Below are 21,411 nucleotides of genomic sequence, written 5' to 3'. Positions count from 1 at the left end.
TACAGACTACTGCACTTGTAATCTCATGCCCACTTGCCGATGAGGGCCATGAGTCCAGCTCCAAGCCACAGACTGATGTACAGCGTATAGCGTTGCGATGTGGTGCGAGTCAGGAACTTCTGGTTCGTAGTCATTTTGTACGTCAGCAGCTCAACGAGGCCTGTGTAGAGCAGGATGCCACCAGCAACGCAGTCAAAAATCCCTTGCACCCATAGTGCTGTTGTAGACGAGCTTGAGTACGTGCTGTGAATGGCTATGCCAAACGCCTGACCAATTGGGGTAGTAATCGAGAACAGAAAGTTCATCACGAGCAACTTGCTTGGAGATCCGATGGACTCTAGAGCAGCACTGCCAACAGCGACGCCCTCAAAGAACTGGTGGAAGCACAATGCAGTCAGCAATGTCGTGAATTCAGCGCCGGTAGTGACTCCTAGGTCGAGTCCGACAACAAGCGAGTGGAAGATGACGCCTACTTCGAAAATGATGGTGGCAATCGTGCGACGAATGCCGTTGTGTGCCAGTTTCTCGACGTCCTTCTTTTGATAGGGGTTATTGTTGTTATCCGGCGAAGAACTGACACTCCGCGTACTGATTGTCAGCTCGACTACATCACCATGATCGTGGTTGTGACCGTGAAAAGATGAACCTTTACTCCCGAAGAATACAATGCCCTCGCACTCGATGAAGTGCATTAAAAGCATCGTGATGAGAACAATAGCCAAACCGAGACATTCGTATTCTTCCACGATAGATCCAAGACACTCGTCACTCAGCTTGTCAATGCCTTCATTGACCATGTGAATCAAGCCCGTCGCGAGAACCACGCCGAAGGCGAACGAGCTGGTGATCTCCATGACGATCGAGTTGATTTTACACTGAGGAATTATTTTCGAGATGATGGGAACCAACGTTCCTGCTGCAGATGCTGCAAAAGTGATAAGGATAGCAACAACGTGCTCGCCTACGTCGTAGTCCTGTTCGACGGAGACGCATCCACAGCAGCGTTCTTCAGACATCGGGGCTCTCTTGTAGATGACGACAATTGATGCTGGAGCTCAAATTGAAAAGTGACAAAGAGAATTACTGTTACCTTGTGTCGGTTGCTCGCCTGGTTGCCGTAAGTCACCTGCTGGTCGAGATAAGAACATCGTCGTAAGCCATATGCCGTCGCTTAACTTTGCGCCCGTAGAAGCAAAACAGTATTTACGACTCTTGAAGAGTGCGATGAACAAATGTTACAAATGATTCTTGCCGTGTGGCTGCCCGTGATCTTGAAATCAACTGGCGATTGCCCGTAAACGATCTAAGAAAGTGAAAGAGAGAGAACTTTACGTTTCTGCTCTGCGGTGGTACACAAAGCAATAATGTGCGCGACTGGCAATACTACAGCGTTTCCACTTCAAAATGGCAAATTGCTTTGCTTTTTAGACAATGAAAACGAAGATACGTGTTGATCAAATATGGCATGTGATTCGATGGTATTATGCTTTACTTTTTGGTTAGTTTGGCGTATGTACTCCGTCCGTATTGTAGTGCAATCTTGTTCACCCTCCAATACACGCCCGTCAGAAATACCACTGCTTTGAAAGTAGATTTTAACACATTAAACTATCAATTTGCCAGAAGTTAAAAAGGTGTATAAATGATGAAACGTTACCAACCTATCGTCCGGAACCCGACAGGAATCTCGAGGCTCTAGCCGGAAAATCGGAGAGTGAACTGTGACGGTTCAAATCGGTTGCTTATTTGTCCGTGTGCAAGCGTAATCAATAAGCTCAAGCAGGATGGTCCTCAATAGCTGTAATTTACTCTCTAACTACCTGTTCTGATGTTTCTGGTTTACAAGACCTGCGTACATGTATCCACTTCATCCGAAATAGATATTATCAGACAGCATATCTGGAATCAGAAATATTTCTGCCCAATCAGCAGGTAGCTTTCATTCGATCACCGTCTCCACAAGGAGTTCCTCAAGACCTCTTTTCTAGCTGCATTTGCCCACTATTAGGGACTTCTTTCTACCCAAGCATACACCAATGAAGGGAAAAGGTTTTATCTAACATGTACTGTCATCCTCTCGCTCAAAACACTGCAATTCCAGCTCTGGAATCCTCGTCATTGTGATCATCTGTGGTCTCTTTCGTAAACTATTTCATATTTTCCAACAAGCCATGAATTTCAAGACGAATTGACTGGATAATATCCAATGAGGTCATGGCTTTCTTCGTTGAATCTTGACTAACGTTGTCTGTGGGACTTCAGCCGCCGTCGGACAAGCACAAACGGGGAGTTGAGCTGTGGCACACAGTCTCCTAGCAGGAGCTCAATTCGGCTGAAATGAATGGAACGCGCATTTGTCCGACGGCGAGGTTCTGAAACTGACCGGCTCCGTTGCAATTGAGTAATGGAACTCGGGTAAATGGGCACCCTGCACACCCAACAGGAGTCCAAGCAATCAAAACAGTCGCTTGGTGTGGGCAAAAAGGTTGTATTGTACTCATTTGTGAGCGTTGCCGATACCTATTGCAACGACGGATGTCGAACCCATGCCGTTTGCGTGGAGGAAGTTTCAAAGGAACTTCCAAATGCTGCGCTCAAGACAGAGGTTTTTGCTGCAAATGAAGACAGTCGTTACTATCGAGCGTTCGTATTGCGCTAGCGTGCGCCGCTGTGCGATTCAGCCCACCCCCTATTCCATCTCTGGGGTTATTATCTGCGCACATCGCACACGTGTGTGTCTGAAGACGCTAAGATCCTGTTGCTCCACGAGCCAACACTCACTATTCTTTCCACTTATCTGGTAAAATATCTCAAGCTCAAGACCCTAGACTTGTTTTTGCAAGATGGAAGACTTGGAACTCCGTATCGGTGCCATCTTCATCATCCTCGCTGTCTCCGCGGCTGGAACGCTAGTGCCCATTATCTCGCAGAAAATCCCATTCTCCAGTTCGGATCCGATCGCTATGGAGGCGATTCGCGCATTCTCCTTCGGTGTAGTGCTCGCAACGGGATTGATCCATATGATCAACGAAGGAATCGAAAAACTCAGTGACGAAGCACTCGGCTCAATCGTGGAAGACTATGGATGTCTAGGCTTGGCTGTCGTGCTTGCCACATTGGTGCTCTTGCACCTAATTGTGAAAGTGCGGTCTTTTTTGGTAGTCAGGGCTCAGTTCTCCATGGCCACGGACACAGCCAGAATCATGACCATGACGACGAAAACGTTCCTGCCAGTCCTCGTAGCGTCGACTTCCACTCATTTCAGCCTGATAGCCCGACACCAGCGAAAGAAACTCAACAAGACCTCAACACCCACCGTAAAATCGCCACTATTATCTTTGAAGCAGGAGTTATCTTCCACTCCGTCATCGTTGGGATTGATCTCGGTGTCACGACGGGTACCGAATTTAAAACGCTGCTTACTGCTCTCTGTTTTCATCAATTCTTCGAGGGTATCGCTATCAGTAGTGCTGCTCTCGAATCCATCAAGAACCGCACGAAATTGTTTTTAGTTAACTTTGCTTTTGCTATCACCACACCGATTGGGCAGGTTATTGGCATTGGTATTCGCAACTCGTACTCGAGTGAATTGTTGACTGCGTTGTGGGTGCAAGGCGTGTTTGACTGTGTCGCCGGGGGTATTTTACTGTACACGGGTCTTGTGGAGCTGCTGACATACAACATGACTATGAACCAGAAATTTCTGTCTCGAACGTCTTCTCAGCGCTTCGCGTTGTACGTTTGTCTATGGATGGGAGCTGCTTTGATGGCTCTTATCGGTAGGTGGGCTTAAGATAAAGAAATATCTTTTGTGGCGATGAAACAATAGCGATTAGAGTCCACATACGAGTATGATGTAGCAATAATTCTTTAATTCAAGGTAAATTACTGATTATATTAGGGAAGATATGCCAGAAGGATGTTCTTGCCATCGAAAGACTTCTTCTTTAAGAAGTGTTGGCGTCGATTTAGTACGTGAGTAGCATGTGAGGGATCAATCCATTGATACAGTACATTATAAACGTTAAACATGATTCAGCATTAATGGTCTTTTGAGGGGCTTACACAGTTAGCAAGGGTTAATTAGAGACGTCTGCCAGATGTTAGACCTTGCCGGTTTGCAGCAGCGATTCTGTGCACGTAGACACCCACGAGTTTGCCTTGTTCGATCAACCTTAAGCAATAGCGGGCTACAAACTCTAGATTGTGACCTATGCCAAACTGTAAATGTGCCCTACCAACTGTAAAAGCCCTCGACAATTGTGGGTTTTCGCCAACCTACCTGGTAGGTTTCAGCACATGTGATTCGCGGCTAGGCTGCTTGAAACCCACAATTCTCACTTTGTGGGCAAACTCGTGGTAACTGACTTGTCTACTATTAGTTAGCTAACACAGTGCTTTCCATAAGTGTCTAGTCAATTCAACCATGAGGCAAACGCCCTACACTTGAAATAGCCCCACACGACTGCATGAAGTCTTGAATGAGGAAATGGAAAGGTTGGTATTGTAATTTTTAGTGTGAGCCTTTCGTAGCAAAGGAATTGACAGAAAAAATACTTCTTGAAGTATAAACCGATCACGACAACCTGGATTCGTTTGCTGTCGATTTCACCTCGCTCATAATTATCTCTTAGCAAGTCTAGACAAACTGCATTGGCATCTCATCTGCCTTACGTACCAACTGAAGAATAGTGAAAAGATCACGCTTGGGATCAGCTTTGTTGATCACGATGGACCTTCTTGGCCAGCGCAGCTTGACTAGACCCTTCTGGGGCAACTCTAGATCACTTTCATCGCGTAGTAGGATTATACGAGGTTGATGAGGGGAATTCGAGTATGAATTAATATCCCCATATCAAAAACTTTGCTTTCATCCAAAGAGCGGTGCGAAGCGGCGGGGGAGAGTGTGTTCCTCCTAAAATCTAATATGCTCGTGGTGCTATAGATATTGCTGCAGCGTTCATGGCTGTCTACAGTCTGATGGTAACTTTATTAATTTAAAAGAAAAAGAAGAATCTCGCCTTGCTCATCGGTCCACGCTCCTGCTCAGTTTCAAGTTGAAAGCTGTTGAAACTTTCAACAGCCCCGCTTTACGGGCTCGGCTCGGTTTGATTATCGTTATGAATGATTCTTATTTCGTGCTCCAAACCGGTACCGGAACATAAGCCAAGGATTGTACGTACACTGAAAATTGTCTCGATATTGACTACACACAGTCTGAGGGACCTAAGGTTATGGTAATCAAACTGTATACTAAGTAGACAGAGCGCGAACAAACCACCACCCCGAACGAAGTCCATCACAACTGTTCATTAACCAATTCTCCCGACAAAGGCAAAAACAAGCAGAACCACCTCTCTGTGCGCACCTCCACTATGACATTCCTTCGCTACCCTCTCGCTCTTCTCACCTGCACCGCCCTAGTGGTCACCTCTGCTCAAATGAGCGGCGCGTACTCGAAAAAGGAAATCACCCAAGAGGATATGGATGTGCTCCACAAGGCCAAGATCAACGAGAACACGTTCAACTATGACGTCAACGCCCGCATCTGCTACCTGAACGTCGAAAGTCTCGAGACTCAAGTTGTGTCCGGCACCAACTACAAGTTTCTCGTGTCGGGTTGCAACATCAACTCGGAAGAGCTGGGCCCATGCAGCAACGCCAACTGTGAGGCGTCCAAATTCGACATTGTCATCTATTCGCAACCGTCGACCAACACGCTGGAGCTAACTTCGGTTACGCTCGTGAATTAGGCGTCTAAATCTTTGAAGGCTATTGGCACGGCATACGAGAAGTAAAACTCGATGATTCAAAGGAGAATCGAAACCCCTCGATAATCACTCTTCAGTTGTTAATACATGCTAACATGTTGCTCAAGTTCTCTGGTTTTTATTCTGATAGGGGGCTTAAAAGTATGCTACAGTTTATACATTTAATTTAGGCGTACATGTGAGACGCATCGGACAAAGAGAATTTTCATACAATGAGTAAGGTATTGTGAATTCCGTCCAAATTTGCCGACTTGGGTCTGAGGAGCGGGAGAACAATCGCCCACATACAAACCCAAGTCATTAGTAGAACCTACCAAGTCCTTTCTTGTCACTTTATTTCGTACTTAAACGGGTCTGTATACGGAATTGTAAACGCTGAGCGATTGGGGGAGATTCATTCATAGAACCGTCCTGTCCAATATTGAGTAGAACCCACAATACAACTGGGTCAAATATGACTTGCTTTGGGATTGCAAACGCAGTTTACTAGTGGGCCTGGTTTGTTCGTTTATCCTAAACCTTCTCCAGTATATAATACATTATTATATCCTGCAGGTCAGTGGACAAGCAACTCAAGAGCTCAATAGTTTACAAATGTAGATTTGTCTGTTCATCGTTGAAATTTTATGACGCAACTCAAGGGTTCAATAATCTATCTACATTGTTTGGTTCAGTTGGAGATTACTCTACCGTCTAGCCGCGATGCCATCGCGAGAATTTTTACAATGAAGCACTACTCTGGCATCATCAAATTTACGTCCACGTAGTTTATCCGACCGGATGTTCCGCAAGATCGAACGACAACCCACCATACAAGGTGTATGTATGTATTCGAAGCATGCTTCCACTTGGTCAACATGATTCTACTTGTTTAACTTGATCTCTAGCGTAGTACCGAGTCGATTCCATATTGTCGTCATCAACACGCCGAATTCTACCCCATCTTCACTTTTCAATTATCTCTGCTGACGGCAATGCCACCGCAATTTACCACTCAACTCAATGGCACCATGACGTTTTCGGCTAGTTTGAGTGCCTCAGTAAACACTTCGGCTAACGTGACAACTAGCAGAAACTATCGACCACTAATCCCAGAAACCACACAACCGAGTGGCCCTCCACCCCCACTCATCTTATCACTGGAAGAAGCTGATCAGCTCGAACATCTCGCCGATTCAGTTATGAAGCAGACTCTAAGCGACTATCTGCATTTCCGTGATGTCCGTAAGCGTCGACTACATGATGAACAATGGAAAGAAGTTCGTCGTCAAAATAACCTCGTGGCATTCAAAGAGCGAGAGTCGTGGAGACAACAGCATCAGACGTTGTGTTCTCCTGACGGTCGTCTTGAACCAGTTGTGTGTAAGACCTCGGTACCTAGACTATTAGTACTCGGAGCTCTTCAAGGAACACTTGACGACGAGATGTATGGGATGCACATCGACAGTGACAATGGCGCTAAACTTCGATCGTCGTACATCCACGATCAGGTCAACGACTTTCGAGTATTAACGCGCATTCGAAGTGCTACAAAAGACGACCCTTTCCGGTTCTGTGGAGTCACGTGGATGGATTTCAGCAATTCTGGCTACGGTCCGTTCGCTAAGAAGCGCGACTACTGCGTCGTCACTTCCATGGGTGTCACTAATACCATACGAGGTGAACGACTCGGATACTACGTCGTTCACTCAGTTGATGTGAGTTCGAACGACCCGATGGGTAGAAGCACGCAGCTTGGTCTTGGAAGCGACTCATGCAACAGCAAGTATATTCGTGCGAAAGGTTCGATGTGCTGGCTTAAGTGCGAGCTGCCGAATGGTGGCGTTGAGCTCTTCATGCAAGGATTCTTCGCTCCTATGGGTAGCGTACCGGAATTCGCAGTGGTGAACGCAGCTCTCCACGCTGCGTTGGGACTCGCTCAGACCAGCGATACTGCTTACTCCAAGAAGATCCGCTGGATGCTGCACGACTCCGTGCGCTCGACGCGTCGGTGAGTGTTTGGAAATGTTTTAGTGGTCACCATGAGCTAATTTTTGTATGTTGTAGTAGATTGGTGTCGCCGTCGACGGAGGACTGTGTGGGGAGATGTAAAGCGCATTTTGGAGTGCCCAAGAAACGGAAACTCGGATGCTGTATTGTCTGTCGAGCGGTGGGTTGCGTACGACTAGTTTTCGTCACTTCGGATTCGCTAACTTTACTGTTTCGTCGTCTACAGCTCGTGTGCAATTCTTGTCGAACGACGCGGAAAGTGACGGTGGATGTAGCGCCGGACTGCGTCGTACAGCAAACACGATGTTGCATTTGCTTGCTGTGCATGGGGTACGCCAAACAGACCAGTGCTACGGAATTCGCAGCCAGAGAAATGGCGATGGCTCGCGCTCGAAGTAAGCGAGCTCTCAGTACCGAGACGTCCGAGTATATTCTATAAGCGAGGTCAACACGAATGACGAGTAACGAAGATATAGTGGGTACGTCGAGTGGTACGAAGTCAGGTTGGGCACAGGTTGCAGCATAATTTTACGGTTCTCTACTGCTCGGTGTGATTGTGATAACTACTAACTACTTTTCGTCGAGTTGGGTTTTGTGGACATGGAGAATCGCCATCCTAATTGTAGTGGCGGGACATCTGCAGTCGCTCTCGCAGGCTCTCGAGCTGTGCACTTGTGGTTGACGGGCGCGAAGTATTCGTCGCTGCTCCACGGTTAGCACTAAACGCATGGAATGAGGTGAAGCTTCGTCCTCGCGATTCTGCAGATAACATCGTTTCAGCTAGTGACGGTGCCGCCGACGTCGTCCTCGTTGTGCGCGTGGCGATGCCGCTGTCTCGTGGTGGGAACAGGCGTCGTGTGAGACTTTCCTCTGGTGCAGCAGCGACTCCGTTAGCTGCACTGTTGGCACCAAAATGACTCGTAATACGAGGTGGCGCAGCTGAAGCGAGACTGGTGTTGGTGCCATTACTAGTGGTACCGTTCTCTCCGTAACGCAGCGTCGTGGACTCGATGGCATCTTTCTGTTGCTGGCCAATGCCCATCTCTTCGAGAGCTTGACGTACAGGAGAAGTATGAGGTACGTCCTTCATGGACGCCTCAAAAGCACTAGATCTCGTCTTCATCAAGCTCTCAGCCATAATCTTCAGAGCCGAACGCATGTTGTCGTTGGCAATATCCACCATCATGACTTCGGCCCCGGGTAAAGTCGAGAAGAACATGTGCATCTGCATGAGAACGCCAAAAATGTCAATTTCCTCGAACGGCGTGAGCGAGTTGGCTTGAACATTCGACAGTTTGAGCAGGATGCGTCCTACGAGCTGGTCCAGCGAGTCTTCCTTCAATAGATGCTTGAGCGTGTCGTTCTTGTTGTAGTCACCGACATCGTTGTGCATCAAACGCTGCAGCAGATTGATCACTGACGGATAGACATCACCAGGCTTCGCTCGCTCCGTCAACTTCCGCATAGCCTTGTATAGCGCCTTGAACACCATCAGATAGCGCTTCTCTTCTGGAGGGAGCAGCGCTATCTCCGATGCAGGCAAATTCGCCTTCTCTGCGAACTTCTCCATGCGTGGATCCATGATCTTCGAGCACAATTCCAGGAGCACGCGCTCCACAGTGTAGCGCTGCATACTTGTGACAGCGTCGCTGTTAAAGACAACTGTCAGCGTTGTGATGCTGATGGCGAGGATGTACATCTCCGGTCTCTTCTCAGCGTTGCCAGCGTAGAAAGCGCCATGAATGCAGTCACACAGAGCCAGAACGATCTCGTTCACGTACGAGTGCAAGAATTCGACCTCAGCCGGATCCGAAGGGCGGTTGATAATCGCATACAGACCCTTGAGAGCATTCCCGCCTTCCTTGTATGCAGGTGTCCCCGCCGGCACAATCTCCTTCGAGGAGTTGATCAGCATCTCAATCGGACGTAACAGAAGCTCTTCAATGACGGCACTTTGCGACTCTTCTTCGGTAGCTTCATTTTCCGGAGCGCCCATGTCCACATCCTCATCATAAGATTCTGAATTGAATTGCTGGATTGCAACAGGCTCCACAACTGGCTGCACTTCCTCCGGTCTTGACGCGAAGTTGTTTGTTGGAGCAGTTGTCGCAGCAGCAGCAGCTCGTGCGAATCCAAAGCCAAATCCTGTGCGTTGAGGACGCTGTAGCTGAGCAGTTTCCCGCTCTGGCGCTTCCTGTTGCGGAGGTGCAGGGGCTTCACTCTGAAAACTACTAGCAGGCAGGTGTTTTAGCCGAGCGTTTAGCAAGTCAGTCCCCTGCTGTGTAGTAATACCGGCATATCGGAAAAACTTGTCCGGATTTCCACCTTCCGTCCGCATGTAGACAGCCACGAGTGTATTGATGGCACTTTCACGAAGCTCTTTCTCATGAGCGACGACGTACTTGCCCACGTCTTTTATACACTTGCGACCAACGACGTGGTATCCATGCATGCCGACGATGTACTCGACCAGGTCAATGCACTCACATCGGCTCTTCATGTTCTTCGAGCCGTTGAAACATTCCATCAAGTACATAACGTATTTCTCAGGATTGTACACATCAACAACCAGCTTCATCACGTCCCGGAAACGAACTCGGAAGCGAGGTTTCGACTGGCCGCTCTCCTGTAGTAGATAAGGCAGTAGAATCGCAGCCTCAACATCTTCCAGCTGGTATCCGGTGTCTTTGAGCATCTCGAAAAGCTTGACCAACACTTCTAACAACTTGGCCAGAGCCTGAACGTTATTGTCCACGATACGAAGAGTGCACCACTTCAAAACGAGGTCCAGCGACGAGATCACTTCATCAGCTTGATGGATAATACACAGCGTCAGTTCATCCATCGCAGCAAGCATTCCTTTCTCCAGAGATGGAGCAAATAACTTAGCGTGAAACTCCGGTGACAAGTAAGGTTTCCACTCGGCCTCGAGTTCACCTTTACGCGCGTTCATCTCACTAGTGGACGTCGTCTCGAAGATCCACTTGTTGTATTGGCCCTTCGAAATTCTCGCCGGTTTGTTGGTAGTCATCTTCAATAATGGTCCAGCCTTTGCCGAGGTTTCTGAAAGTGAAGAAGACGATGCCGTAGGCGCTCGAAGCGACCCAGGACGCGAAAGTCGCGACTTCACTGGCGTACTACCAGCAGACGCACTAGCTCTTCTCTTGAGTCCACTACGCTCCAATCCACTGGTAGCCGATGGAGCCACAGGAGGCGTCGCGCTTGGTGTAGGGACAGACGCCTTAACCTCGCCTAAGGTAGAGCCTCCACTGGCTTCAACGGCATCGCTCACTTTTTGCAGCAAAGGTTTAAGGGCTCGCATCGCAGCAGGCTTGATGTCACGACATCCTGTCGTAAATACTACGTCCTTGCCAACCGACTTCATCACTTCAGCCAGCACCAGTTGTGCTTTCTCACGCGCCTCGGAAGACTTGTCCATCATACATTGCACAGTCGGAGCCACCAAGCTACTCAAATCGAGCTTCTCACACTTTTGCAGGTGTTCTGCAGCCCATCCAAGCAGCTCTGCTCTTCCGACAGTATTCAACAGACCTTCCGATAGAGGAGACAGCAAACTTTCCATGCACGCTGACGACGTCTCGTTGTTGTGGTTAACCCATTTGTGGAGAGCCTGGATAGCCGCAGCTTGCATCGTCTTCTTGTTGTCGGCCACACCCGCGATCAAACTCGCGCCAAGTATCTTTGACATCTTGGCGATATCGGGTCCAACACTAGTTGCCACGACTCCGATAACGTTCGCAGCTTTAACCTTTAAGTTCGCGTTCGAGTCGTTCAGACGAGCTTTCAGACTGCGAAGAACTTCTTGTACAGGTCGAGTGAACTCAATGGCGCAGCCAGCGCCTTCACAAATGGCTTGAACGCTATCCATTGCCTCCGCACGTTTCTTCCAAGCAACCTTGTCTTTCTCGTTCTTCATATCCTCAAGCAATTCCTTCGTAATTTGGCTACTCACATCAACACGGCCGAACAACGCGCCAGGGTCTGCCGCAGCCGGTGCTGCATCTTGGTCTTTCACCTGGCGCTTTACAGTCGCCTGTGCCTTCGCTGGATCGAAGCCCACTTTCTTGAACTCGTCTTCCACAGTCTTAGCCAAAGCTGGTTTCCAACTCTCCAGATTCAAGATCGGAAGTAATGCTGGTCCAAGTTGCGAGTACATTGTACTGAGCAGTGAGGTCGCAGCGCTGCGAACCTTGGGATTTGAACCTTCCAGTCCTTGAGGGCCCTTCGCGAAGTCAATAAGAGCGCGTGGGTTGCAGATGGAGATACCAAAGTCCTTTACGCACTCGGACAAGACTACAAGAGCTTCAATATGCGCTAGCGGCAAGCGGACCTTCGGCATGTACTCGATCATACATCCAGTCGTATACGCTGGGCTGGTAGCTTCGCAAAACTGCATGATCATGGCTCGCACTGCCTCGTTCGCCTTCCTGTCTCCAATCTTGTCACAGGCACGAGGAGTGACCAGACAGACAACACCGCGTGGGAATTTGCTGGCAGCAGTCTCTGCAAACGTTCCAACTGCTTGGAATGCACTCTTGAGAACGTTGATATTGCTGTCCTTGAAATCCTTTACTTGCTTTGAGAGGTACATCGTAAACGCCTCGATCACTCGCACATTCATCATGCTGGAGTTTGCCCTGGCATACTCCTCCAGTCCTTCAATTGCACCTTTGCGTTCCATCCATTTTGAACTTGCGAAACCTTCCTGGATCGAGCTCCAGTTATCCAGTTGAAGCTCAGCAATAATATCTTCTGCCTCTTCTGCGGTAACCGAGATTGCTATTGGGGTGAAGTCAGTGCTACCACCTCCACCTGTCGACGGACCAGTACTCGATCCAGCAGCAGGAGGTTTTCTTGACGGGGCTGCTTTTGAGGTGCCAGCTGCACCAGGCTTCATACCAAGTCGACTAGGTGGTCCACGCTTCTTCAGAGATGGGCGTCTGGGGCCAGCAGGAGTGGGAGTGCTGTCCATTTCCACATCCCCGTCGGGCTCTGATGTTCTGGATCCACCGAAACTCGAACGACTTGCAGCACTTCCGGCACTGCCGGGACGTGACGGCGGAGCGCTACCAGGCCGGGAAGGCGCACTTCCTGGACGAGAAGATTGAGCACTACCAGGACGAGAAGACGGCGTTGAAGCGGCGCCACCGCCGCCACCAAGACCCTTCTGGATTGTCTTGAATGCCCGAGGATTTTTACGAGAGATCTCATCCATCATATTCTGCAGCCATCCAGCTGTCTGGTCGGTCGCTTGCAAGAGTACAATGAAGCACTTTTGACCCGCATCCCGCACCTTGGGATCGGTATCATCAATGCCCTTCATAAACATTCCTCCAAAAGCCACGATCAGTGCCTTATCGTTCAAATCCACATAGCGGTTTTCCACAGCACGACTCAGGTAACCCATCGTTTGAACCCGTGCAGGAGGAGCCTTGTTCTTCGCAGCATCGCAAGCTAGCTTCAGGTCATCCATCATCATGTCAATCGTCATCGCATGCTGAAGAAACAAGTCCAGCGTCTTGTTTGTCGCGTTCAAAACAACTGATTTCTTGTCTGAAAGTTTCCGAAGCAACTCAGGGAACATCATCCGAGCGTACTGTGTGAAATTCTTACGCAGACCGTCCGCGAGTGCACCAAATACTTCAATCGACTTCGCCACAATGTTCACATTTGAGTCATTCGTGAGTGCTTTCAGTGTCGACACGAGTTCATAATAATCACCATTCGCTAGCTTCGGCACGGGACCAATCAGTTCTAGAACAATCTTTAATGCCTCCACCTTCTCGCTCCATTTAGGCAGCGCCAACTTGGCCTTAAATTCCGTCTTTGGGAGCTTTGCAAGTAAGTCCACGGTCTCTGCAAAATCACGGGGGTCAAATGCTGGAGCGGCAGGCTCCGCCGCTCCTGATGCACCGCTCGATGGTTTACCAGCAGTACCGCCGGCAGCTTTAGCTGGCTTCGCGCCTCTGACAAACTTGGTTGGTGCAGCCTGACCAGGTACAACATCTTTCGTCTGTTCTTCGAACTCAGTCTGCTGTGCCTGTCGAAGATTAGCCACGATATCCTGTACGAGCGCCGGGCCAGTCCACCGGTGGATCTCCACCATAATACTCATCGCAATTGGTCGAACCTTCACAGCACCTTCCATCAGCTTAGGCAGTGCTGTTTTAATCGCTTGCAGCGGCACAACTCGAGGTCCGTACTCCTTCAAAGCGTCGAGTATGCACGTTGCACAAGCCGGTGGCACTTTGGGCTTGCGGTTGTTCGTACCTTCCAGCAGAGCCGTCACTGTCTCCTCTGCTGCACTGGCGGCAATAAAAGCGTCTGTCAGCTCAGTACAGAGCTTCACAATGCCCGGTCGGGCCGAGAATCCTTTATCTGTAACGCGTGCCATCACTCCGCTCACTATTTCCTTGTCGAAAGGCTCCACGTTCAGCGTATACGCAAGCACCGCAGCGATGCCTGCCTCCATGGCGCTAGCATTGGCGTCCTCGCACATCTTTTTAAACAACTCCATGGCAGGTCTCACCTGGTTCGTCTTGACTCCTGGCTGTTCAAACAGCGTCTTGAGCTCCTCAAAGCCCTCTTTCCGTACTTTCCAGTTCTTGTCCGTGAGTTTTGGCAGTACCGCATCGATGGAGACCGCCTCGCCTTGTCCTCCAGCGGCTGCCGGGCTATCGACTTCCATATTGGACAGCGTGGAGGCCACACTCTCCATCTGCGTATCTTTCATGGTCGGAGACGACTCCATGACCACATCCTGAGCTCCAGCACCAGCCATAGAGACATCTTCCATCGGTGTGTCCGCGTGGGCGTTTTGTACTGCTGCTGGTGCCGACGGAGTTCTCTTGACGGCCCGTAGAGGCGGAGAATTAGCCACTACACTCTTCTTCTGGGACGGGGCAGGCGGCGAATTGACCACACCGCCGAATCGAGGCGGCGGAGGGGCCACTTCTTGTGCTGCGTCGCCTTCTTCGTCATCTCCGTACTTGATATTGGACGAAATAGACTTGGAGATGCTCATCAGAGACGCCACGTCGAAGCCCGCGCACATGCTGCACTTGCAGCTGGCGTTGCGGAGGCATTTCTCGGCCATTTTGGCAGATACTTGCGCCGGTGGATACTATAGCTGATAAGGTAGGTGCTGAGCTACGTTCAAGACTGCTCAGAGGCGCGTGGCGGCGCTAACACAACAGCGTCCCGGATGCGGAATCAAGTGCGCGTTCCTTCCGCCCTTCGCGAGTGAAAATTTGTCTGAGCTTGATAAGTTTGAATTTTAAAACACGTATGCGACATGAAGAGCAATACTGGGCTCAGGTGAGAGAAGGAGTGATGGTCATAAAATGAAGGAATTTGCTCCCGCCAAAAAGTTGCAGTAGCATAATGCGCACTGGCGACGCCAAGGCGTCCAGCCTCATGCGCTGGTTGAGCTTCTACGCAGTTAATCCGCAAGAAGAATGCGTCAGCATAGTACTGCGTCTATTAAGGCTCGCGTAGGTGGACAAAATCTTGAAAATCTGATCACATTGAGCTAAAAATGACTTGCTACTAATGTCATTTTTGCTGCTATGGGTTTTATCGCTGCGTGTTCGACGTAGATTCCCTAAAACAGTTGCAGAGTTGAAGCTTTCGGATGGATGGAATGCAGTGGTGATAATACTTGAGGGCTTTTACGAAACAAATCTGGCCGTGGACGTGCAGAAAGTGGGGAGCGAGCTGAATGACACGCTCACGGCACTACTAGAGCTCGTGTTGGGCGCTGTGGTGCAGTGTGAGGCCAAGGAGAGGTTTATCAACGACATTCTGGCCATGGAGGACGCAGTGCAAGCGGATCTAATGGCTATTATTGAGAAAGTGATGGCTCAAGGAGTGTCGATCCCCAATTTTGCAGCAGACGACGAAGAGAAGAGGCAGAAAGTGTCACTGGGTATTGGATCGCCATTATTATATTTGTCCCGAAATGCTACTCTAGATCGGGTCAAGAGGGAAAATGGGGTGCTGAAGGAGGAAAATGTACGTAGAAGAACTGGATTGGAAGGTGAATTTGATGCTGAGCTATAACTGTGTGCAGATTCATCTCGCTCAAGAACTGGAGATGGCGACGAAGAAGTTTGGGGATATTGAGCGTGAAAGGGAGCAGCTGCTGGAGCTGATGCAGGGTCTGAAGGAGCAGGTGGACGCTGACGCATTGAGACGAGAACGAGCGATCCATGCTCAATATAACGAGCGGGTTAGCACTCTTCAGCTTGAGCTCGATTCAACAAAGGCTGAACTCCATAAGAAAGAAGCGCTGGCTAGCAAAGTCCCGGCACTTAGTGACGAGGTGGATCTATTGCGGCCTCTTGGCGAGAAGATGAAGAAGGTGGATTCTACAGTAGCGAAGTATAAAGCGAAGATTGACGAGTTATCTGGAGCAAAAGACATGTTGCGGGTACGTCCATTGGATGCTGCGTTAGTCGCCTTTATGGCGATGGATCCTGACGCCTGTGTATTTTTCTTTCGTATTCAACATAGCAAATCGAAAGTACAAACGCGGAGCTGGTGGAGAGGAATCTCGCGCTTGAAAGTTACGTGGCCAAAGCTGCAGCGTGGCAGCGAAAACTCAAGGAGGCGAAGGAGACGATCACTGTCTTGGTGTGTTAACCTTTTCGCTACATTTTCTTTGAATTGAAAGGACTAAAGCTGATTTTTCGTTGACTAGGAATTCAGAGTAGTAGAATTGGAGACAGTTCTTGCTCGTGAACGAGAGGAATTTAGGATGGCGCGTGCTGAGCTTGAGACCATTCAAGGAGCTTTACAAGAATCTAAGGCTCTTATCGCCGAGCTACAGGAATGCCCAGGCCAACAAGCGACCGACACAGCTGGAAGTATCCACTCCGTTACCACAATTGCTACTGGCATTAGCGAGTTGAATCCAGAGCTCATGCAGAAACTAACGCGATTGAAATACGAAAATGCTGAGCTCAAGAAGCAAGTCGACAGTGAAACAGCGGCACGAATTGATAGTCTGGTGGACGAGATGGGCGATTTGTCTCGATTGAAAAAGTCATTCGAAAAGAAATACTTCGACACGCAGCAGACGCTTCAGTCGACGCAGGCTGAGCTCAAGCAAACGAAGGAACACTGTGCTTCAATAGTAGCAGAACTCCAAGCAAAAATTCGAGAGTTCCGGGAACAGCAATCGTGCCTTGAAGAGAATGTTTCGGCGCAAAATCTGGAAACGAAAACTGTTATTGCAGCGCGAGACCGTCTAGCAGCAGAGCTTTCGGATAGTACTCAACAGAACTACCAGTTGGAACAAGAAATATCAAGACTACACAGTGAAATATCCGAACTACAGGTTGTCAGTGAGGCATTAACACGCCAGAACAAACTGCTATCAGAACAGTGCGCGTCTCTTTCAAGAGCAAAGGAAGACACTGAAGCAAATCTCGCTCGCCAGATTGAGTGTACTATGATGCAGTTCGAGGACATTAACGCGGAGCGGATTCGATTTCAAGAACAGAAATCGCACGAGTTGGAGCAGCTAACGTCGAGAATACACGATGACAAGCTTAAGTATGATGCAGAACGAAAAAGACTGGAAACTACTCTCATTTCGGCGACGAAGGACCTGGAGCGATACCAAGAACAGCATTCAGTCTCCAATGCAGACTGGAGCACAAGGGAAGCTGAACTAAATAATCGAATTGAAGAGCTGGAAAGACTTTGCAATCAGAGCAAACAACAGGAACAAGCGCTAAAGTCGACAATCAGGAGTCAGCTGGAGTCAAATACTTGCTTAGTGGAGAAGAATAAAGCCATGAAAGCCGATGCGGTTGATAAACGAGAGAAGACCACACGACTCGAGACCACAATTACCCGACTGGAATCGAAAGTAGCTCTGCTTGAGAAGGAGCGGAGGCACTTTACTGCCGAAGATGAGCGGAAACGGAGTGCGGTGGACGGGTTATCGTCCTATTCTTCTCAATTGAGCACGCAAGTGAACGTACTGGCGACAGAAATGGAGAAAGTTCTCAAGGAAAACAAGGACCTTCATGCCAAGCAAGAATGGTGTCGCTGTAAGAATAAGGCAGCCTCTACTTCTACCTCAGCGCAGAACTACTATTTATCCCGTATACAGCAGGTGGAGCAGGACAAGCGGCAGGTGGAACGCAAGCGACGTGAACTGCTCCTTGTGAATGCCAAACTCATCCAAGAGCAGAAGCAGCTCCACGTCAAAAACGTGAGTCTAACTGATCGAATTCACGAATTGGAGGAGTCCGTCAACCACTGGCGGCTGTGTGACGAGAGGAGAAGGACACAGGAAGGGCAGCCAAGCTTGTCTGATGCCATGAGCTCGACGTCGGATTCCAACGAACTACCCGATAACAAAAACCAAATGAAATTCCGCCAGGTTGGCAGCAGGAAACGCAAACTCGAGACAGTCTACAAACCTACCGAATCATCAAGTGAGGAGGGGGATTCAACAGCAGACAGCGGCTTCACCGATGCAAAAGCGTTCTTCTCGAAGACTTCTGAACCAGCTCAGTCCAACCCAGAACCTCGCCAACGTCGGTTCTCGCACTTCATCACACGCAATCTGATTCCTGACGAGAGTAACGAAGAGAAGGAGAAACGCGCCGAATGCAAGCAACAATAACAGCGGCAATGAAATGTAAATAAAAACAGCAACAGCTCTGGTTACTGTAAGTTGAGTCATGTAAATTTCAAGCCATCGCCATCCTATTCTCCCACTCTATCCTTACGAATAGTAAGGTTTCTGGCCGCACTCCACTCCTCCTTCTTGGAGGTAGTGGCAGTATTTGTCCTCGGTACACGCAGCCGTACTGTTGCCGCACTTTGCAGCACCGTTAGCGTCGTCCACTGCATCGGGTGGGGCGCATACACAGCTCTCGCCTGCTCCATGGAGACAGAGACACATAAACTCCCTCTTGCAGACCGGCGGATCGCCGATCTTCCTGCTAAGTTCTGCAGCCGGGTCACAGACCCCCCACGGCACCACAGCTGTCTCCTCGATCAGGAACGGGTTGTCCTCCATATTTGTGGGGTCGTAAGCCAGACAGGACGGCGCGTTAGCGAACATCTCCTGGCCAGGCTCCATTCTACAGACGAAGTTCTTGTTGGCGCACATGGGCAATGTGTTGTCAGGGTAGTCGCAGTCATCTCCATCCGCCACCACGTGGACGAAATACTTGACACTGGGGTGGGCCACAGGAGCCTGTCCAGCGGTCACTTCCATTCGTATTTTGCTCTGTAAAGGCTCTGCAGCGGACAGCGAGGCCGCTAGACTGGAGGCTAGTGCTAGGAAGGCAAGGAGCTGCATCGTTCGGTCTCCAAGGTGATACGTTCGGCGTCGGTGTCCGTTGCTGGCTCGAAAACGTTGAGAAATGGTTCTAGAAATAGGGACTTTTGTTTTACGAATAAAGAGATGTTTGACTTGACCAATCAATGGGATTCATTTCATTCATGTAAATAACTCTCTACAGTGGTAGACATTTGAACAGCATAACAGCATTGATATCCCATCCCAAAAAGGTTCGAACACCGAGATAAAATCCAAAACTTATGATGGAGGATAGCGTGCTCTATTAGGAATTAGAGCCCATTCAATAGAGGTTTGCAACTGCAAACGCTCTCATAGCTAAACGTACATTAACTCGGTCGCGAGAAGATCTCTTCTCAGTTGGCACTTCCGTCGTCTCCGTCGTCCTCAACGCAGATGCCGAAGTTGTCATAGTCTTCACAGGTCAGGCCCGAGTCGCACACGCCGTCGTCCGAGCAATCGCTGTAGAGCGACGTGCTGCTCGGAAGGTACGGGGCCGTGGCGCACTCCTGGTACGAGCCCTTGGTGCGGCAGTACTTGCCCTCGTCACAGGAGCCCACCTCTCCACTGGACGTGGTGCAGTTGTCAGCCGTACGACGACCCGTGCGCCAGGCATCGGGCGGTGTACAGTAGCAGTCAACGTTCTCGTAGTCCATGCAGGTGCACTGGAAGTCGAAGAGGCACTTGGAAGGCAGCGATGCGTTTGACTGGCTGCACTGCATCCAAGGCATCGCGGTGCTGCTGTCCACCGAGTCCAGGAACGAGTCGTCGCGCTCGAGGCATTTCTGCGTGCCCGTACCGTCGTCCTGGCACGCGTATGAGGCGCTCTGACACAAGAGCACGTCGCCGCCATTGGGGCACGTGGCGTTGTCCGCGATGACCGTAACCTCGCGGAACTTCATGTGGTGGTGGTGGTGCACCTTGAGTTGCGAAGCCATGGCGGGGGACGCCAGCAGCGCAAGAGCAACGAGGAGCGACGAGTGCATTATTGGTCAGGGCGGGATATCTCACTTGCTCTTGATGAGGCGAATTGAGAAGTGCCTTTGATACGGGACGACAGACACGGATACTCTGGAAAGTGATAAATCAGATTCGTTTGCTTGTGTCCGGATGTAACTGTCGTGTGCTGGATTTGCTGACTAGAATGGAATAAAGGGTGGATTGATAAGCGAGGCAGTAGTTAGGACACTAGTGACTACAGCTGCGATCCTGACGTACCAGCCAAAATGGATTCAACCACCGGTATGCACTCGACGGATCTACAGCAGCACAATGCCTGCACTACTGCAAATGCTGCATCCAGTATGCGAGGCTGTAGATGTAGCGTAGTACTGTTGTAAATATTTGACCCCAGCCACTCTGCCACAGAGTCTGTACGTCCAAATTCCGAATTTTGGAACTCTCAATTGGATGGTGCAGTGGATATTCAACATCGTACAAAACACGCTAGTTTTTTTATTGATTGCAAGTAATTATCGTGCATATCACATGCGATATATTGTTCAAAGAACGAGAGAAGACTTCTCATTTATCACTGTTTGCTTGAAGAAGCATCCAACGAATACTACCACGACATGTAGAACGGAAGACTTGCAGAGCAGTTAAGAGCTTCAAATCTCACAGTCAAAATGTGATATTTTTACTCACATACCCAAGAGAGAGATAGCCGCACGATCACTGTTTCACAATGATAAACCAGCGGACCATTACATTGTTGCCGCCTGGTGTATTTATTTACGACACGGTATGCAGATTCATGTGTTGTCGACGGTACTTGAAAGTATGTCCATGTTGATTCATCACCACCTCAATCCCTCTTTTCGTGAAGGTGACTTTCCTCTTTAAGTTGTAAAATGTATCCAATTGAACTGGAAGGAAAAGTCACAGCCTAACGCAAAAAAAAAAACGTAAGTGTCAGGCTGGAGCAACAAAATAGTAACTACAGTCGTTGCAAACTCGACTTACCAAAGTGTGTAACTCGGTATGTCAAGGTCATCAGTATCCACATCGTCAACATCGATTGGACGAAAAGCATTTGGGTTTCTAATACAAATGCTAGTTGATACAGAGCGTTGACACCGCAATTTCGTTGTGTAATGACTGCTAGCACGACAAAAGATGCGAGTTCCATTGACACGTAAAGGAATATTCGAGAGACGATTCCTCCAACATTTTCACGTGTCACACCAATTAACTCAGTATGATAGTGAACATTGGAAAAATTAACCATTGCGAGAACGAAAACACCATAGACAGCAGGAACGAAAATCTCCAAGTATTCAGAAAGAATGAGGCATTCAGTTG

General features: G+C 49.2%; 8 protein-coding genes across 11 annotated transcripts; 4 read left to right on the top strand and 4 right to left on the bottom strand.

The window, feature by feature from the left end:
• Positions 1-23: 23 nt before the first annotated feature.
• Positions 24-1,016, bottom strand: PPTG_06014 (hypothetical protein; the record flags this gene model as incomplete). The annotated part of the gene is made up of 1 exon (XM_008899765.1): positions 24-1,016. The coding sequence occupies one exon, from the start codon at positions 1,014-1,016 to the stop codon at positions 24-26; it is 993 nt and encodes a 330-aa protein (XP_008898013.1).
• A 1,476-nt stretch (positions 1,017-2,492) lies between these two features.
• PPTG_06013 (hypothetical protein) lies at positions 2,493-3,904 on the top strand. Its single transcript, XM_008899764.1, has one exon. The coding sequence runs from the start codon at positions 3,086-3,088 to the stop codon at positions 3,791-3,793; it is 708 nt and encodes a 235-aa protein (XP_008898012.1). The 5' UTR covers positions 2,493-3,085; the 3' UTR covers positions 3,794-3,904.
• Positions 3,905-5,375: 1,471 nt separating this feature from the next.
• Positions 5,376-5,753, top strand: PPTG_06012 (hypothetical protein; the record flags this gene model as incomplete). The annotated part of the gene is made up of 1 exon (XM_008899763.1): positions 5,376-5,753. The coding sequence occupies one exon, from the start codon at positions 5,376-5,378 to the stop codon at positions 5,751-5,753; it is 378 nt and encodes a 125-aa protein (XP_008898011.1).
• A 992-nt stretch (positions 5,754-6,745) lies between these two features.
• On the top strand, positions 6,746-8,199 carry PPTG_06011 (hypothetical protein; the record flags this gene model as incomplete). Its single annotated transcript, XM_008899762.1, has 3 exons — positions 6,746-7,761; positions 7,821-7,920; positions 7,987-8,199. The coding sequence occupies 3 exons, from the start codon at positions 6,746-6,748 to the stop codon at positions 8,197-8,199; spliced, it is 1,329 nt and encodes a 442-aa protein (XP_008898010.1).
• An 18-nt stretch (positions 8,200-8,217) lies between these two features.
• Positions 8,218-15,044, bottom strand: PPTG_06010 (hypothetical protein). Its single transcript, XM_008899761.1, has one exon. The coding sequence runs from the start codon at positions 14,875-14,877 to the stop codon at positions 8,377-8,379; it is 6,501 nt and encodes a 2,166-aa protein (XP_008898009.1). The 5' UTR covers positions 14,878-15,044; the 3' UTR covers positions 8,218-8,376.
• On the top strand, positions 14,763-18,509 carry PPTG_06009 (hypothetical protein). Of its 4 annotated transcripts, XM_008899757.1 has the most exons (5): positions 14,763-15,274; positions 15,380-15,794; positions 15,853-16,212; positions 16,296-16,415; positions 16,483-18,509. In XM_008899757.1, the coding sequence occupies exons 1-5, from the start codon at positions 15,165-15,167 to the stop codon at positions 18,421-18,423; spliced, it is 2,946 nt and encodes a 981-aa protein (XP_008898005.1). In that variant the 5' UTR covers positions 14,763-15,164; the 3' UTR covers positions 18,424-18,509. The 4 variants fall into 4 exon arrangements, with proteins under 4 accessions (XP_008898005.1, XP_008898008.1, XP_008898006.1 ...); XM_008899760.1 differs by having other exon boundaries at positions 15,380-16,212; XM_008899758.1 differs by having other exon boundaries at positions 14,763-15,794.
• Positions 18,168-19,210, bottom strand: PPTG_06008 (hypothetical protein). The gene has a single exon (XM_008899756.1). The coding sequence runs from the start codon at positions 19,105-19,107 to the stop codon at positions 18,526-18,528; it is 582 nt and encodes a 193-aa protein (XP_008898004.1). The 5' UTR covers positions 19,108-19,210; the 3' UTR covers positions 18,168-18,525.
• PPTG_06007 (hypothetical protein) lies at positions 19,195-20,180 on the bottom strand. Its single transcript, XM_008899755.1, has one exon. The coding sequence runs from the start codon at positions 20,091-20,093 to the stop codon at positions 19,464-19,466; it is 630 nt and encodes a 209-aa protein (XP_008898003.1). The 5' UTR covers positions 20,094-20,180; the 3' UTR covers positions 19,195-19,463.
• Positions 20,181-21,411: the final 1,231 nt, after the last annotated feature.

This window comes from Phytophthora parasitica (genome assembly GCF_000247585.1).
Source record: "Phytophthora parasitica INRA-310 unplaced genomic scaffold supercont2.8, whole genome shotgun sequence".
Classification (NCBI taxonomy): Eukaryota; Oomycota; class Peronosporomycetes; order Peronosporales; family Peronosporaceae; genus Phytophthora; species Phytophthora nicotianae.
This window is presented reverse-complemented; position numbering and strand designations above follow the sequence as displayed.

Bases quoted from the DNA above. Each gene is read 5' to 3' on its own strand.
- PPTG_06008 (XM_008899756.1), bottom strand. From the start codon at position 19,107: ATGCAGCTCCTTGCCTTCCTAGCACTAGCCTCCAGTCTAGCGGCCTCG.
- PPTG_06009 (XM_008899757.1), top strand. From the start codon at position 15,165: ATGCGCACTGGCGACGCCAAGGCGTCCAGCCTCATGCGCTGGTTGAGC. The intron at 16,213-16,295 runs GTACGTCCATTG...TATTCAACATAG, and splicing joins GAGCAAAAGACATGTTGCGG to CAAATCGAAAGTACAAACGC. The intron at 16,416-16,482 runs GTGTGTTAACCT...TTCGTTGACTAG, and splicing joins AGGAGACGATCACTGTCTTG to GAATTCAGAGTAGTAGAATT.
- PPTG_06007 (XM_008899755.1), bottom strand. From the start codon at position 20,093: ATGCACTCGTCGCTCCTCGTTGCTCTTGCGCTGCTGGCGTCCCCCGCC.
- PPTG_06010 (XM_008899761.1), bottom strand. From the start codon at position 14,877: ATGGCCGAGAAATGCCTCCGCAACGCCAGCTGCAAGTGCAGCATGTGC.
- PPTG_06013 (XM_008899764.1), top strand. From the start codon at position 3,086: ATGTCTAGGCTTGGCTGTCGTGCTTGCCACATTGGTGCTCTTGCACCT.